This window comes from Aotus nancymaae, unplaced genomic scaffold, assembly GCF_030222135.1.
Source record: "Aotus nancymaae isolate 86718 unplaced genomic scaffold, 86718_ANA_hifiasm-v0.15.2.pri h1tg000032l_0, whole genome shotgun sequence".
NCBI lineage: Eukaryota > Metazoa > Chordata > Mammalia > Primates > Aotidae > Aotus > Aotus nancymaae.
In genome coordinates, this window is record NW_026988445.1 from 2932578 (window position 1) to 2949159 (window position 16582).

Sequence of the window (16582 nt, forward strand, 5' to 3'; positions counted from 1 at the left end):
CTCGGCACAAGATAGTTGTTCAATATTTTCTTTAACAAAAAAAGTTGGGTTTTTTTAAAGTAGTTTTTTTAAGACTCTCACATTTGAACAATTATAAATTATTAGACACAGCACTACACATTTTCCATACAGGAACTCTTAATATTTGCAACAGCCCTATGAAGTAAGCATTATTATTCTAATTTTATAGGTGAGAAACTTATCCCCCGAAAATTCAGTAACTTTTCCATTGTCACCCAAATAATAAATGACAGAACTGTAAGCTGAACCCAAGGCTAAGACTCCAATGCCTACACTCGTAACTACGTAACAACATGCTACACTGTCCCGATGCGTATGAGGAATAATTAGTTGCTCTAATTTGAGTGACTAGAAGTACTTAAAAGTAAAAATACTGCAAATCTTTCTAAGTAGTATACAATTAAATTTTCTTTTTTTTTTTTTTAGACGGAGTTTCGCTCTTGTTACCCAGGCTGGAGTGCAATGGCGCGATCTCGGCTCACCGCAACCTCCGCCTCCTGGGTTCAGGCAATTCTCCTGCCTCAGCCTCCTGAGTAGCTGGGATTACAGGCACGCGCCACTGTGCCCAGCTAATTTTTGTATTTTTAGTAGAGACGGGGTTTCACCATGTTGACCAGGATGGTCTTGATCTCTTGACCTCGTGATCCACCCGCCTCGGCCTCCCAAAGTGCTGGGATTACAGGCTTGAGCCACCGCGCCCGGCCACAATTAAATTTTCTATAAAAACTTAGACAAGTCTCTTGTCCAGCCAATCTACAGTATTAAAGTTTTTCCTTTATGCCCATGCACTTACACACATATGTGTTTAAATGTGTGTACCCTAATGTGTCGCCAATGAGAAAAAGAGAGCCAGCTTCCAATCAACAAGATGAGAACATTTCACACATTTATTCTATTATGGCAGTTACCGAGCTACTGATACATACCTCCACTGTCCAAGACAGCCTCCTGCACAGAAAAACATACCTAAGAGGAATACCTGCTCCCTAAAACCATAGTATAAACACAAAGAACAGCAGGAAACAGATGCATTTTGGGTGAAACAGTTTCCCAGAGAAAAACAGTCACAGCCAGCCTGTGGAAGACATCAAGGGGAGAGGAAGACCCTCCTGGGCCCCGATTCCTTTGTAAGCAGGTGGAGAGAGGCCACATGAAATCACTTCCAACAGTGATTGCCATCCCTCTTGTGTCATTGAGGTCCTGGGCGGTGCTGTCACATGGACTCTCCAAGAGCCCCAGGACCTAGGACAATGACACACAGCTTTTCCTTGTCCTCAGGAATGTCTGAGTCTCAGGGCTTGCAGTCATTCTGCATTGGCAACCACTAAACGGTACCACCTTCTCCACTGGACAATATGTCAGACGGCTCTCAAGACACAGATGCTGAAGTGGAGATTGCTCACAAAAGTCTCTTGTCCTGAATGTCTGCGCGACTGAAAAACGAAGGGCTTGGCTGTCATGAACAGCATACTATTCTGAGAGTCCCTTGTAAAGAGTGACAGCATGACCGTCTAAGTGGTCAGCCCTGCGTCCGCTTAAAAGCCATCTCACAGACAGCGCAAAGAGCTGTGAGGATTCTTAAAAGGAACAAAATCCCCGTTTTACAGGCTCCCACAAAAAGCCTCACTGGTCCTGCTCACTCTAAATGTTTTTTCTCTTTATTATTTTTTTTAAGAGGAAAATATAGAAACAACCAAAAAAAAAAAAAAAAAGCAGCTGCATGCATCTGTATGTGGGCGTCTTTCTCCTTGATGTGCAGCCAGAATGCCAAAATACCAGCTACCCACTCAATTGTTTTAAAGAGAGAAAATGACTCTGGTGGGGAGAGTCTCTCATTTTCAACTCCCCTCAAACCTCCTCACCAGCTGAAATAAAAGAGAGCCTGCCATGCCATGCAGCTCTAGGCGGTGTTCACATCAGTACAAGTCAGATAAGATCACACCCGTGCTAAGAATAACAGGATTCTTGTAAGCACATGGTCGCTTAGGTCAAAAAACATGACAGATGCCAAGAAACAGATGGCTGGTCCCTTTGGTGAGCTCTCCTTCGCATACCCAACACGCATGCACGCGCGTGTACACACAGCCCTCTTACCTCTCGCAGCTCCAGCCTCTGGGCCACAGCCTCCAGGCATTCTTGCCCTGTGCTTTCCACCGACAGTGTGCACTCGATAACATTGCTGTCCAGCAGGCGAATCCGTGTAACAAAGCAGTTCTTGCTCAGGACGTTGTAGCGCCGTGTCCGGCGGAGCTTCAGACCAAAAGGCATGGCTACGTGGTCCTCGGGTGCCGCCCTCCTATCCTGGCGCACACGCCCCTGAGATGGCCTTAGCAGTTTCGTGACTGGAAAATTACACTATCACCCGTGCTCCTCCAGGTAGGGAAAAGGGTGTCCATGCCCAGTGTGGCCCTCTGGAAGATAGCTGCAAGTGAAAAGAAACACTATGGTCATGCTCTGGAAGGGATCTGTCGATGGTACCGTATTCCACACACAGAGAAGCACACACCCATCCCTCGACTGATCAACATCCAGATTTGACAAGCTGCAAGCTCTGGAGCTCCTATGTGTCCTGGCAGAGCCCGTGCCCTATGCCATCTTAGAACGGTGATTATCATAAAAGCCACTTTATAGTTGAAGAAACGAAGGTCCAAAGAGATTAGAGAACTCATTCACGGTGTAAATGGCAAAGCCAGAATTTAAACCAGTGTCTACGCAACTTCAGTTCACATGCTTTTTTCACTATGTAATAGTGTCCACTCAAGAAAATGCTAGGAGGCTGGGCATGGTGGCTCATGCCTGTAATCCCAGCATTTTGGGAGGCTAAGGTGAGAAGGTTACTTAAGCCCAGGAGTCCAAGACCAGCCTGGGCGACAGGCATGATGGTGTGTGTCTGTAGTCCCAGCTACTCGGGAGGCTGGAGGGTCGAGGCTGCAGTGACCCATGATCGTGCCACTGTACTCCAGCTTGGGAAAGAATGTAAGATTCTGTCTCAAATAAAATATTTTAAAAACCCACTAGGAGTAGAACTTGAACACTGATATCTTGTTTTTTAAACTTCTAAATATATTATCTCATTCCAATCTCATGAACAACACTATGGTGTCTATTTTACAGAAGAAAAAAGTGAGGCTTAATGATGTAAGTGCTGCACTGAACTTAAAATTTGATCTTGTTTCTCCTCATTCTTTGCAACACGGTCTCTTTACTTTTATTAACATTATTTTTATTTTCATGTCTTATGTTTTAACTTTATTATTTACTTAGAATGAATGATAAAAAAGTGGTGGGATATGCATTTAATACAGTCAGCTTCTTCCTTTTTTTTTTGAGACAGAGTCTCACCTTGTTGTCCAGACTGGAGTGCAGTAGCACAATCTCTGCTCACAGCAACCTCCGCCTTCTGGGTTCAAGCTATTCTCCTGCCTCAGCTTCCTGAGTAGCTGGGATTACAGGCACCTGCGAGCATGCCAGACTAATTTTTTGTATTTTTAGTAGAGATGGGGTTTCAACATGTTGGCCAGGCTAGTCTTGAACTCCTGACCTCAGGTGATCCACACGCCTTGGCCTCCCAAAGTGCTGGGATTACAAGCGTAAGCCACAACACCCAGCCAGCTACTTCTACTTTTTTTATTTTTATTTTTTTTTTTTTTGAGACGGAGTTTCGCTCTCGTTACCCAGGCTGGAGTGCAATGGCGCGATCTCGGCTCACCGCAACCTCCGCCTCCCGGGTTCAGGCAATTCTCCTGCCTCAGCCTCCTGAGTAGCTGGGATTACAGGCACGCGCCACCATGCCCAGCTAATTTTTTGTATTAGTAGAGACGGGGTTTCACCGTGTTGACCAGGATGGTCTCGATCTCTTGACCTAGTGATCCACCCGCCTCGGCCTCCCAAAGTTTTTTTTTTTAAATTGAAAGATATGAATTCTTCAAAGCACTTAAAGATTACAACTCTTTGTCCTTTTTTCAACAAATATTTAGACAGATGTGGGGAACCACCCTACCATCATCTTGCTCCTTTACAAAATGCTTGATGCAAAAGTCCTGTAACCAAATTACAGATAATTTAACTTACCATTATAGTAACAAGACTTACTGGCATCCTGATGTCCCACCAAATGAAAATGATGACATTGTTGCTATGGACAACACAAGAATAAAATAACAACAAAAGTAACCTTACCGTTCCACCCTGGGCCAGCAATCTTGCTGGGAGGCTCATTAAACTTGTCTTTCAAAGAAGCCAGAAATGTCCAGAAAGCTTTTCTGTCCAAATGTTCTGTTCTCCATTAAGCTCAACCGACTATCTCTTGCTCATGTGATTGTTAACTTGATTCCCTAACTCAGACAGATCCACTCAGGATTTACACTCTTCATCATATGCTGACCCAGAATTACCCCCTAAGCCGCAAGACACTTGGATATACAAATAGGAAGAGCTACTACTTGTAGGAATTCTTAAGTTAATAAATAAAATGGCTTCAATATTTATAAACCACTCCCTGCCGGTACTCATGCCTCACAGAGGTTGTCAGGGTATAACCCTACAACACAGCAAAACACACTCCCCAGCCTCCCAGAGCAGGTCTTTGACATTTGCCGTGGGCACATTCCTTAACATGACAGGTATATGTTTTATGATGGCTTAAAATACATATGCTAGAAGCTCTGGCTTGGTAAAATATATTAACGTTTCTACATCACTTTACGTTGGCAGAGTATCATGTTTACCTCTAAGGTAAGCCAATCTGATCTTTCGATAGGTACAGAAAAGAATATGAAATGACCCTCCCACCCCCAACCCCAAGAAAAACAGCAGGGGAGGAGCCAAAATTCAAATATTCAAATATAGAGCCCTTAGGTGTTTACTTGAATTCCCCTCAACTTATTAAAGCACAGAAGAGGCCAAGATTCAATTCCTGCATTAACCAGAGCGCCTCAAACAGAAAAATATTTGCTTTGTGGGCACAAGCCCACATTTTTAATCCTGAGCCAGGCACTTTACATTTGGGTGTGTGTCTCACTGTAAACACCTATGAAAGAATGTGGCTGGCTTGGTATGCATTTATCCCAGCAAAAACAATCTCTACTACATATTCCATGGAACTCATTTGCAAAGCATAACTAGTGAAATAAAAAGCAAACTTTAAACAATGTGTATAGATGATCGCAATTTCATGAAATACAAAAACACACAAACAGGAAAGAATGTAAGTTTGGCCAAATTATCATCTCAGAGCTACTTGATGTTAAATAGAATTCTAACCTTATATATTTCTAAATTGTTCTAGCATCTTACAACTGCCTTTTATTATTTTTGCAAATAAAGATTATTTTAAAGTACATTATCTACTGAAAATGGTGTATCAGGGATAATGGCTTTCATGGCTAGCAGATAATCTGGCAATACATCTCTTAGAAAATACATATTTTGATTTCTAAAAGACTTTAAGGCTGGGTGCGGTGGCTTACGCCTATAATCCCAGCACTTTGGGAGGCTGAGACGGGTGGATCACGAGGTCGAGACCATCCTGGTCAACATGGTGAAACCCCGTCTCTACTAAAAATACGAAAATTAGCTGGGCATGGTGGCGCGTGCCTGTAGTCCCAGCTACTCGGGAGGCTGAGGCAGGAGAATTGCTTGAACCCAGGAGACGGAGGTTGTGGTGAGCCGAGATCGCACCACTGCACAGCAGCCTGGGTAACAAGAGCGAAACTCAGTCTCAAAAAAAAAAAAAAGACTTTAAAAATCTTCACTTGACAAAAATACTTGCAAGATATGGTATCAATATATGTTATAAGAAAACTGGTCTGATCCTTTTAAAAGTGAATGTCATGAAACAAAAATTGAGCACGGGGAGGGGGAGGCAGTGCAGGCTGCTGTAGTGTAAAAGAGATTTAGGAATTATTAAAACAAAATGTTGTGTGTCAACCCTAATTAAATCTAGGTTTGAAAAAAAATAGCTGTAAAAGATACAGCTCATTAGGGAAGTTTGAAGTAGAAAATAGAAATTAGGTGATATTAATGTTATCTTATTAATTTTCTTCAGATTTTGATAGAATTGTGGTTATGTAGGAGAATAGACAGAATTGTGTTAAGAGATGCCGGTGGATGTATCAGGGTTAAAAATGTCATGATCCCTGTAATTTACTTTCCAAAAGGTTTTCTGAAAAACCAACACATACAGCTGGGCTGTAATCCTAGCACTTTGGGAGGCTGAGGCGGGTGGATCACCTGAGGTCAAGAGCTCGAGACCAGCCTGGCCAACATGTTGAAACCCCATCTCTAATAAAAATACAGAAATTAGTTGGGTGTGGTGGCGCATGCCTGTAATTCCAGCTACTCTGAAGCAGGGAAATCTCTTGAACCCAGGAGGCAGAGGTTGCAGTGAGCCGAGATGGTGCCATTGCACTCCAGCTTGGGCAACAGAGCAAAAACTCCGTCTCGGGGGAAAAAAAAAAAAAAAAAAAAAGAAAGAAAGAAAAAAAGAAAAACCAACACATACACTATACACACATAAGCACATCTATAAATTCAGAGTTAAAACAAGTATACAAAATGTTAACAGTTGTTGAATCTAACTGAGTATACAGATACTCACTGTACTACTGTTCTTTTAGGTTTTCTATACACCTAAAAGTTTTCATAATCAAAAGTTAAAAAGAAGATAATCCTCAGTGAAGGTAGTAAACACGCTCATACCTAATCACTGTTGAATTTAAATGATGCTGCCTCTGTATGTGGACTTCTCTGATCCTTAACATCACAGGCAACCTTTTCTGTCTGAAGTCCCACAGCCATTGTGCTTATTTTAATATACTAATCTAGCTTATGTTAAAAAATATCAGCACACTTGGACACTAAATGCCCTCAGAGGTAGAAACACATTTTCTTTTCATCCCTAACACACACATCATTTACCTACATTAAAAGCTCATGAGATTTTCACCTAGAACTTGCAAAGCCACAGAGCTGTGCTTCTGGAAAGGACTTTCAGGCACTCATTTAAGATACCTCTTACCTTTAGGAGAGGCTACACCTAAATTATCCCAGGTAAACAATCCGCTTGACACTAACCTATAACAATAGGATGAGAGAAGAAGATCTCTTAGTCTCTTTCATTTCAACATTTTCATAGTCTATGAATTTATCCACTACTTTTAAGCTCTCAAAGAAGCCAGAGCACCTACGTCAAAATTCCATCTTTTAACCATCCACACAGGCGTAGAGCTCCTCCTCAAACATAACTCAGCTCCCTGCTATATTTTATGCTCAATAGGAATACTTCTGCTGTGTAATTAGAGTAGGGATTTAAATATCCATTATAAAGTGGACTTGATGTGAAATTCACCCTAAGCATCTCTTTTCTGTTAAATAGTCTGGTTCCTAGAACCTTTCCAACTTTCCCCATGTGGCTCTCTGGGTCCCCATCATATTTGTTTTGTCACACATACATTATAAAACCTAGAATAAATGTCACATGCTCATAGAAAGGTCACATGTTTAGACACTTTAGATTTTCCTAATAAAAACTGTTTTACAAAAGAGGTAACATTATAGAGCCCTCATTCTATTTACTATAACTTTTTTTTTTTTAAGAGAAAGTTTCTTTAAAAATAAAAAGTCAGAGTCAGCCCTAATGGAAACTATGGAATTTGGGTACTAGTGATATATCAATATAGGTTCAATAATTATTGCAACCAAGGAACCACTTTGGTGGGGGATGGTGATAGTGGGGGAGCATGGGGAAAGGTGGGGGCATATGGGAAATCTTTACGCTGTCCTTTCAATTTTGCTGTGAACCTAAAAGTGCTCCCAAAAATCAAGTCTATTTTCAAAAATAAACAAAAATAAGTTACTTGTTTTATTGATCTATTCTTTAAGAACATATCTAATAAATACTGTTAACCTGAAACTCTTGCTGAGACTCATTCATAGAAAATAAAGAAACTATACATATGTGGGAGGCCAAAGTGGGAGGGTCACTTGAGTCCAGGAATTCAAGACCAGCCTGGGCAAAACAGTGAGACTGCGACTCTACAAAATAAAAATAAAAACAGTGGCTGGACACGGTTGTGCGCAACTGTAGTCTCAGCTACTCGGGAGGCTGAGGCAGGAGGATCACTTGAGCCCAGGAATTTGAGGCTATAGTGAGCTACAATCATGCCACTGTGCTCCAGGTGGGCAACAGAGCAAGACCTTGTTTCTAAGTAAAATCAATAAATAGAGATCACAAAGGTAACAATGCTGACTCTTAATTTTTTTTTCAATACTGTGATTTTTTTTCTAATTTCAAAACAATCTTCTAACCCTCTTTTTCCTAGGAGCATCTTATAAAGAAAAGTAGCCTGAAACACTACTGGGGTGATAGTTACACTAAAAGCCCAGACTTCACCACTATGCAATATAGCCAAGTACAAAAAACTGCACTTGGCCAGGCACGGTGGCTCAGGCCTGTAATCCCAACACTTTGGGAGGCCGAGGTGGGTAGATCACTTGAAGTCAGGAGATCGGGACCAGCCTGGCCAACATGGTAAAAACCCATCTCTATTAAAACTACAAAAATTAGCTGGGTGTGGTGTTGCATGCCTGTAATCCCAGCTGCTTGGGAGGCTGAGGCAGGAGAATTGCTTGAACCCAGGAGGCAGAGGTTGCAGTGAGCCAAGATCGTGCCACTGTACTCCAGTCTGGGTAACAAGAACAAAATATCATCTCAAAAAAAAAAAAAGAAAAAGAAAAAACTGCACTTGGACCCCCTAGAGATCTATTTTTTTAAAAAAAGACTTAGACTTTCACCCTTTCGTGATGAAAGTAATTCAGAATACAAAGTACAGGGGAGTGACAGGGAAGGCGCAGTAAACCCTCTGAACTCTTCAGCTTCCAGGGTCTTTGTCTCAGTAAAGCAACTGGAAACTGGAAACTAAAGACTAAAGAGAGGGAAAAATCTTCACTTGACTGTAGTTGAGCTGAGGGGTTCTAAGAACCAAAGTTTACTATTAGGGAGAGGAACGTGCACCAACTTTCATGCAAGTCCTGGCTTTAACCAGAGAGGAACAGAATGAATAGCAGGTACTTATTCTCTCTCAGCCTCAGTTTACTCACCTATGAAGATAATACCTACCCCACCTATTTGTGAGAAGTAAATGAGAAACAGTTCTAGTGAGCACTCAGGAAGTGTGGGCAAGTTCTCTTTCTATTCTTTTCATAGTTTCAGAGTATGCTAGGTTTGCTCAAAGCATGGCGAAGCAGTTGTGCAAAGAGGAAACTGAGGACCTTTAAAAAGTCTTTTAAAAAGTTAAAAATGAAGGTTGGGAGGTAGGATGGCAAAGCAAAGCACAGAGTTTAACATGAAGCTATGACAATCCCATGGAAAAACTGACCACGTGGAATGCTGAATCATGCATTCTCTTAGTCCAACCACTGCTCCCTGGTTATCCCACAAACTCAGACACCTGAAGCATAAAAGAGAGAATCTCAGACTATATCTCCTCTGAAGACCCCTGGGTGGGAAGATGCTGGGTGGGAAGAAGATTTCTTATTCCAGACAATAGCATGTGTCTATCATCCAGTGTTGCCAATTGTTCTTTTTTCCCCAGGGGAAATTGATATGAAATTCCCTTGGTCTTATAAAATCCATGAAGCTGTGTCTCTACAGTTCCTGGTGTATCACAGAGTCCCTCACCCTACAATCACTCCCATGTGTGTCTTAGCTCCCCGGTCAGAGTCCTGATGGGAAACACCTGTGTTGGATTCAGCTTTGTGGCCTTCTAAAACCATAACATGGAGTTTTATACATGGTAGGAAGTAAAATAAATGTCACTGATATGGTATGAATATATGCCCTCACCAAATCTCATGTTGAATTATAATCCCCAATTCACCCAGAGGTGGGGCCTGATGGGAGGTGTTCAGGTCATAGGAGTGGATCCCTTCTGGCTTGGTGCTGTCCTCAGGATACGGAGTTCTCCGGAGATCTAGCTCCTCCCATCCCGCTCTGTCTTGCTCCCTCCTCTCCTGCAATGAGCGATGCCTGCTCCCCTCCTTCACCTTCCGCCATGATTGAAAGCTCCCTGAGGCCCTCACCAGAAGCAGAGCAGATGCTGGTTCCATGCTTCCTGCAGAGCCTGCAGAACTGTGGGCCAATTCAACCTCTTTTCTCGTAAGTTACTTGGTTTCAGGTATTTCTTCATAGTCATGCAAGAACAGACTAACATAGTCATTACGAAGAAAGAATGACTCCTGAGATCAGTGGCTTTTTGACACTAAGGCAGGGCAGGAGACTCCAGCGTGACCTCAGTGACTCTTCAAATCATTTAAGGAATCTGGAGCCTTAGATCGGTCTGACTTTTGGATTCTTAAGAGAGGATTAAGCTACAGAGAAAAGGGATGGGAGTGAAGTTATTCCACCTACTTGTGCTTTTTCAGGGGAAAAAACTGAACTTGGGTTTCCAAAAGAACATTCCCACCACCCAAGTTTTCCTTTTCCAGACCTTGATCTGTCTTACACTGGGGTATTCTCGCAGACAGAGATGGCATATCCAGGCAAGTTCCTTGCAACAAAGACAACAGAACTACTGAGATGATAAAAAGTGTTTTAGTGTGACCATGCTTACTGAAAGCAATTTGTTGGGATATTTGCTCTGTAAACACCACATTTTAAAGGTCTTTTATAGAATAGGCTACAGTGGAAGAGAACATAAAGGCTTCAGTCACTTCTAAAATTCACTTCTGAGTCATTGATCAGCTTCCTAAGCTCTGAAGTGTAAGTTTCCATCTTTACCTATGAACTCTCGATTTCTAGTATTTTGTTCTCATTTTTAATTAAAAAAAAAAATTATTCAAAGTTAAAAACACAAAGCAAAGAAAGACAGCTTTCTCACAATTTAGAAAAGGTCATTTGGCAGAGCAAATAAATCTTTAAATATGAGGGGTAAGACGAGGAGAGATCTTTCACAAATATCAACCAAATACAGTGTATTCCTCTTTATTAAATTACCTGCACAGGCAAATGAAAGACAGAAGTTCACATCCAAATCCTAAACACAGTCATTGCACTTTCTTTCTAGTCCCCATGCTATGCTATGTATTCTTAACTCTTTTTTTCTTAAAGATAAGTTCTGAAAACACCAAAAGAAGCTAACTGCTATCCAATTGCATCCTATATTTACCAACAGTCTTTGGAATTTCTCCAGCATTCCATATTGTTACAACTCCCAAGCACCTCTTGCAGAGCTATGTAATCTTGGTCAGGGTGTAAGAGGAAAAACTGATGCAACTGGTCTGCGCTGTGTATAAACCTGCATAGGGCATAGATCAGTTTTGATAAGTACTAGGTCATTTTCCTAGGAAAAGGCTAAAAAAAAAAAGGGATGACGTGGGAGGGGATGGGAAAGAAAGGAATACTGAAAATGTCTACCCTTATTCTTCCTTAAAGGAGGGCAGAAAGGAAATTAGTTTTGTTCAGTGCAAATCAGATTATTAGTTTCTTCTGTCAATCAGTTTTAGAGCTGTACAGTACCAAATGATATCCATACATCAAATTATTTTTAGCCAAGTAAAGTTTTTCTGCAAGGTTTAAAACACAAGCCCCTAACTTTAGTTGCTAACGAAAATAAAAACAACAACAAACACTTTGAAAGGCACATTTTAAGATTCTATTACTTCCCTCCTAACTCACTTTCAGTCAGTGGTGAGATGCAAACCTGTCCTAAAACACATATTCCATCTTTCTCACGCACTAACCATGTAAATGACCTTTCAAGCCTTTCAAAAGCTGTATGTGAAATTGGAAGAGAAAGATTCCTGCTGTGTTACAATTCATTAGTCATACCTCACCTATGAAAGGTGGCTAGACAGCAACCTCATCTACGTAGAATGCAGCCAAAAACCAAGAAATGGAGCCAAAACATCCTCTGAGCAGTTAAATATCACCAAATCCTTAATTCCAACATCATACACTTTGCTCAGGAAACAAAAGAACACCCTCAGTTCATTTACTCTAACTGTAAGTACAGTTCGTTACAAGTTCCTTGCCCTTACATCTTAGCCCTTAACAGATTTTAAAGAGACAAAGGGCTGTTATTACAGACATGAGACAAAAAATGGGAACAAGGGAGGTGACAGGCACATGATTAAAGTACACACTCCACAGCATACAAAGCGGTGTCCAAAACATCCTGTAGTAAACAGGAACGATTCAATAGCATCCAACGTAATCTGCTTAAAAAGGAAGAAAATGAATACATTTTTAAGTAAGTCCCATCCACGATGGTTAAAAAACCTCCATAACCCGGAAGCACTTTCCCCAAAGAGGTAGTTCTCTACCTTGTCCTTCTCTAACACTCCTTGTGAACTCTTGGGGTGGCGTGGGGGTGGCTTCAGGAGGCAATCTTCTGGGAGAACAAGTTAGTTCAAAAAAGCTCCCTGGGTTATTGTTGACAAAGATCATTTCTCCACCCCCTGCTTTGAGGATTACTATCTTCAGATTTCCAGAGAGACATGATTTTCCCACAGGAAGCAACTTAGAACATGCAAGTTTTCATTTTTGACCCCAGTGAAACTTTCCTCTGAAGGCATTCTAAGTACATCTTGAATACTTATGGATAAAATAATGTTGTCTGGGATTTGCTTAAAAAAATCACGGGGTGTGGGAACTGGGTGGGGATGCAGATAAGGCACAGCCACGAGTTGACAGTCCTTGAAGGTGGGAGACAGGTATGTTAGGGGTCTCAGCATTCTCTACAGCTTTGTATGTGTCTAAAATTGCCATAATCATAAGCTGGGGTTTGTAAAATTAAAAAAAAAATTATTAAATGATGATACTTTTTGCTCTCATTCTTTTTGTGTTTTGAGACAGAGTCTCACTCTGTCACCACTGCACAGGCTGGAGTGCAGTGGCATGATCTCGGCTCATTGCAACCTCCACCTCCCAGGTTCAAGCAATTCTCCTCCCTCAGCCTCAGGAGTAGCTAGAATTACAGGCGCATGCCGCCATGCCTGGCTAGTTTTTGTATTTTTAATAGAGATGGGGGTTTCATCACATTGGCCAAGCTGGCCTCGAACTCCTGACCACAGGTGATCCACCCGCCTCGGACTCCCAAAGTGCTGGATTACAGACGTGCAGACGTGAGCCACCACACTGGGACTTAAATGATACTTTTTAAAGTAACCTGGTAAGACAGATAACAGTGCTCACTTTGCAGAGGTACATTACAAGAAAAAAAGGGTCAGAATTTTCCCTCCAAACTAACTCCTTTGTCCTTCCAAAATAGAACTTGGATTTAACTAGGTAAAACCAAAAGCAACAGTTTTTCCCTTCATTATTAAAAGGCAAACGGAAAAATTCTGTAAGTAAAATGACAAGTTCTTTAAAACGTAAAGAACAATCAGTTGGGCATAAAATAAAGGACTCTTCCTGGTCCGGCTTGCTTAATCAATTTCATCAGAAGAACACCTGACGCCGGTTTACTCTCAGATGAGCTTTGTCTAATCACGCCAGGAATGCTTTGTCGTAAGACACCCCACCCTTCTTTGAGAGAAGTGCAATCTGCAGCTCTTCAATTCCAGTTCTTTTTGCTGTCAGTTTCTATATCCACAATGATGTATGTTCTGTAGTGTCAGGACTTATTATTACACCTAAAATTCAGAATGGGAAATTCCCCACAAGTGTCAGAGCACTAAGAAGGTAATAATGGGCACCCCCATTCGTGAAGCAGACACATTGACGGCAGCACACTGCTGAGCACGATCTCAACGGCCCTACGACAGGGCTACTCTTATTACACCACCCCATTTTACAGACTAAGGACTGAGGCTAAAGAGAGGAAATAAATTCCCCCAAAATCACTCAGTGACTAAAGACAATCAAGCTCAAACCCAGAGCTCCACCTGATCCCATTTTTACCCAATGAACCATGCTGATATCACACAGAAAGAGGGTTATAAGCTACAACCTCATGATATAAAAGTAACAATGACAATAGCAAGTACCCACATTCTACAAAAAAAGCTGTGACATACCATCAGCAGTTTATCTTTGCTCACCCATGGTGGACATTACTCAGATATGATGGAGGTGAGCCTGAGGCTGGGACCCAATTTCAGCCCGAGGAAGCTCTATCCAGAAGGCATGGTGGCAGAATCAAGGTGCCATCGCAGCCGTAGCACCCTGCCAGGGCCTCTTACCTAGATGTCTTATTCTATTGTACCACTGTGTTGTGGGGTGAGAGAGCTTGTAACATAGAACCTCTTCAAAAACCATTTTGAAAAACACAATCACAAAAGCAAATGGAGAGGTTTTCCAGGCAGGGGATATGACTCACTCATTAAATCAAAAGACACTCGCTGAGGGTAAACATACCTTTAGCTTGCTTCACTCTTCTCCAGAGATGTGCACTCTGCGGGGGCAGAAGTGGCCAAGAAAGAGGGGCTCTACTAGAGAGACGGCTGCCTGTGACTTCCCTCAGTAAAGCTTTCCACACCTCCCTTTCCCCCATTTCCTTCCTCCCATCCTGAGTGAGTTCCCTCAACTTCCCTCCTATGTCCAGGGTGTCACTTCCCATCCAAGCAGAGAGCAGCAGCCAAGTGACTCTGCCAGCTCTCTCCATCTGGGTCTGAACATCCAGCTCTGAGCTTCCCTGGGAATGCCGCCTCATTCACTGGTTTCTCCAGTCCCACTAGCGAGCCTCACCCAGAAGCAGAGTCATTTCCATGCCTAAGCCACTTACACACTGCATAGCCATGGGTCCGAAGCTGCCTCGCTCCCGGCATTTCTAACATGAGGATGAAAACAGTCCCCACCACCTAGAGTTGTTGGGAAGGTTATGAGTTAATAATCATAGTAAATATTAAATCATAACAAATTCCTGGCACATGGTAAGCACTGTTTATGTTTGCTATCACAGCCATTATGATCCTCGCTACTTCACTGAATACTGCAGGAAGCCCAAGGAAACACACTGACTGCTAAATATCACAATGGTAAACACGGTTTCCCAACAAGCCAGCAGTTACAGAGCAGATAATTCTTAAAGTTAAGGCTATTCAACACAAGGAGAAAAAACATGAAAGCAAAGCAAGCAACTACAGGTCCCACTGACTTGGAACCGTGACAGGGTGCCCAGTGGGTTTCAGATATGTGACCACTCCAGTGAATCAGAAGTACAATCAGGAGGATTCTAAAGTGTATAATGCAATTGCATCTCCAGAGCCAAGAAGCTGAATCAGAGGGGAGAAAGCATGAAAACAGGTATGAACTAGTGTCAGCTGTTAAAGAGTTGTATAATCCCAACTGATGTAACCAAATGTTAATTACTAATAGGGAAAAACAAAGCTTCTAAACAGACACGGTCACGCTGCTTATTAAAGGTAGACTATGGCCACACATGCACACACATACACCACAAACCCATTACAATTGTCATTTCTTCTCCCTGTCCCCTGCCTTGTAAAGACACACACAACACACACATACCCCACACTACTTAAGTGGACACCTGGAACACCTTATGTTGTACTAAGTAGCTCTCAGCGACATTACAAAGAAAAAGAACCTGTCTACCGCTAGAACAGTAACTCTGTGTTTGTACAAATAATTTGTTAGCATACCATCATTCCTGTTACCGTCGGTGACCTCAAAACAAGATTTGTTCAGCTGCTTGCATCAGTACTGAGCAAGCCTGGGCCTCTAGGGACAAGATACTGCATGTGGGGATGGTTCTTCCCCTGTCTGCAACCGTGTAGGGTGTAAGCACATTAAGGAATAAGAGGGCAAAAGTCAGGTGCTTCAGTTTTCAAGTGGGACTCTTAGCTCTCAAAAACTGCAAGACTTAACTATGTACAATTTCTAAGAAATTTGTATTTAATAAAAACAGCAAATACGGCACAGAGTAAATCTAATTCAAGAGACTCCTTTTGCTCTTCTGATTTACGTTTCAAAATGCTAAAGATTTCAAATCTCCCTGGAAATAAACACCATTTACTAAAATTGTTGTATATAAGCAAAGAAATCTGTGGAAAAATAAATGCGTATTTGTTCTTCAATTAGATTATAAAAGGGTAGAAACCATCAAAATTCTATATAGTATTTGCGCCCCAAATCCCTTTGCACTATAATTAGCACTGACTCTGAACTCAGCAATGTCACTCTGGGGAAACTTTCATTGGAAATAAATGCGATGAATCTTTAAAATTCTGTATATGGATGCTGCATTCAACATCATCTGTAGTAGAGGGTGGCAATTTGCGATAACCTGAGTATCCATAATGCATAATTCAAGTACATTTTGGCACATTTACATTATTTAGGCTATTCTGTAGTTATTAACAATTAGTTCAATCTATATTAGCTCTGAGCAATGCTCATGGTGTATTACTAAGTAGGAAAAGTAATATATAAGAGTAACATACAAGGCAAAACCAAAGCGGCGAATCCAGTTACCTTGCGAATGTTTAGGTTTATATGAGCTTGGAGAAAACCATGGAGTATTTCCATCCTCAGAGGGATGAGAGGAGGAACAGAGAAGAAACATCTACTTTCTCTTACACAGTCTTTGGATTATTAACA

The 16582-nt window shown here is 41.7% G+C and overlaps 1 protein-coding gene across 1 annotated transcript in view; it reads right to left on the minus strand.

Annotated features, from left to right (window-relative positions):
* Window positions 1-16582, minus strand: part of PTPN14 (protein tyrosine phosphatase non-receptor type 14) — a 191116-nt gene that overhangs the window by 110545 nt on the left and 63989 nt on the right. The window contains exon 2 of the mRNA XM_021677356.2: window positions 2116-2443. Coding sequence (XP_021533031.2) covers window positions 2116-2289 — 174 coding nt within the window. The 5' untranslated portion in view covers window positions 2290-2443. The remainder of the gene's footprint in view (window positions 1-2115; window positions 2444-16582) is intronic.